The sequence below is a fragment of the Penaeus monodon genome, chromosome 3 (genome assembly GCF_015228065.2).
Source record: "Penaeus monodon isolate SGIC_2016 chromosome 3, NSTDA_Pmon_1, whole genome shotgun sequence".
In the NCBI taxonomy this organism is placed as follows: Eukaryota; Metazoa; Arthropoda; class Malacostraca; order Decapoda; family Penaeidae; genus Penaeus; species Penaeus monodon.
In genome coordinates this window covers 23,601,789-23,602,439 of record NC_051388.1, presented here as the reverse complement: position 1 = coordinate 23,602,439, position 651 = coordinate 23,601,789, and the positions used below count along the sequence as shown (strand labels likewise).

Below are 651 nucleotides of genomic sequence, written 5' to 3'. Positions count from 1 at the left end.
GTCCTTTGCGCAGTGCAGATGGCCAGGTGCTCTTCACAGACAAAACTTCCATCCTGAGCCGTTGGTCTGAGCATTTTCAGGCCCTCTTCAGCGCTGACCGCGTCGTCCAGGACTCAGCAGTTCTCCGCATTTGTCAGAAGCCAGTCATAGAGGAATTGGATGAACTACCATCTATAGAAGAAATTTCAAAAGCCATAGAGCAGCTGAAGTGTGGCAAGGCAGCAGGAGTTGATGGGATCCCACCAGAGATCTGGAAAGATGGGGGACCAACACTACACAGCAAGCTCCACGAACTCCTTGTCTGTTGTTGGGAGCAGAGCAAGCTTCCAAGAGACCTCCGTGATGCAGTCCTTATCACTTTGTACAAGAACAAAGGAGAAAAGTCGGACTGCTCAAACTACCGGGGATAACATTGCTCTCTATCGCGGAAAAGTCTTCGCCCGAGTGCTTCTGAACAGATTGCTACCCACCATCGCTGAAGACCACTTCCCAGAAACCCAATGTGGATTCAGGACCAACAGGGCACCACAGACATGGTGTTCGTCCTCAGGCAGCTCCAAGAGAAATGCCGGGAGCAGAACAAAGGGCTGTACGTGACTTTGTGGATCTGACCAAAGCGTTTTGACACTGTGAGCAGGAAGGGGCTATGGA

At 51.3% G+C, this 651-nt stretch overlaps 1 protein-coding gene across 1 annotated transcript in view; it reads left to right on the top strand.

Annotated features, from left to right (window-relative positions):
- Window positions 1–410, top strand: part of LOC119585608 — a 1,652-nt gene extending 1,242 nt beyond the window's left edge. The window contains exon 4 of the mRNA XM_037934277.1: window positions 1–410. This exon is cut by the window's left edge and continues 53 nt beyond it. Within this exon, the coding sequence (XP_037790205.1) occupies window positions 1–410 (410 nt within the window).
- The last annotated feature ends 241 nt before the right edge of the window (window positions 411–651 follow it).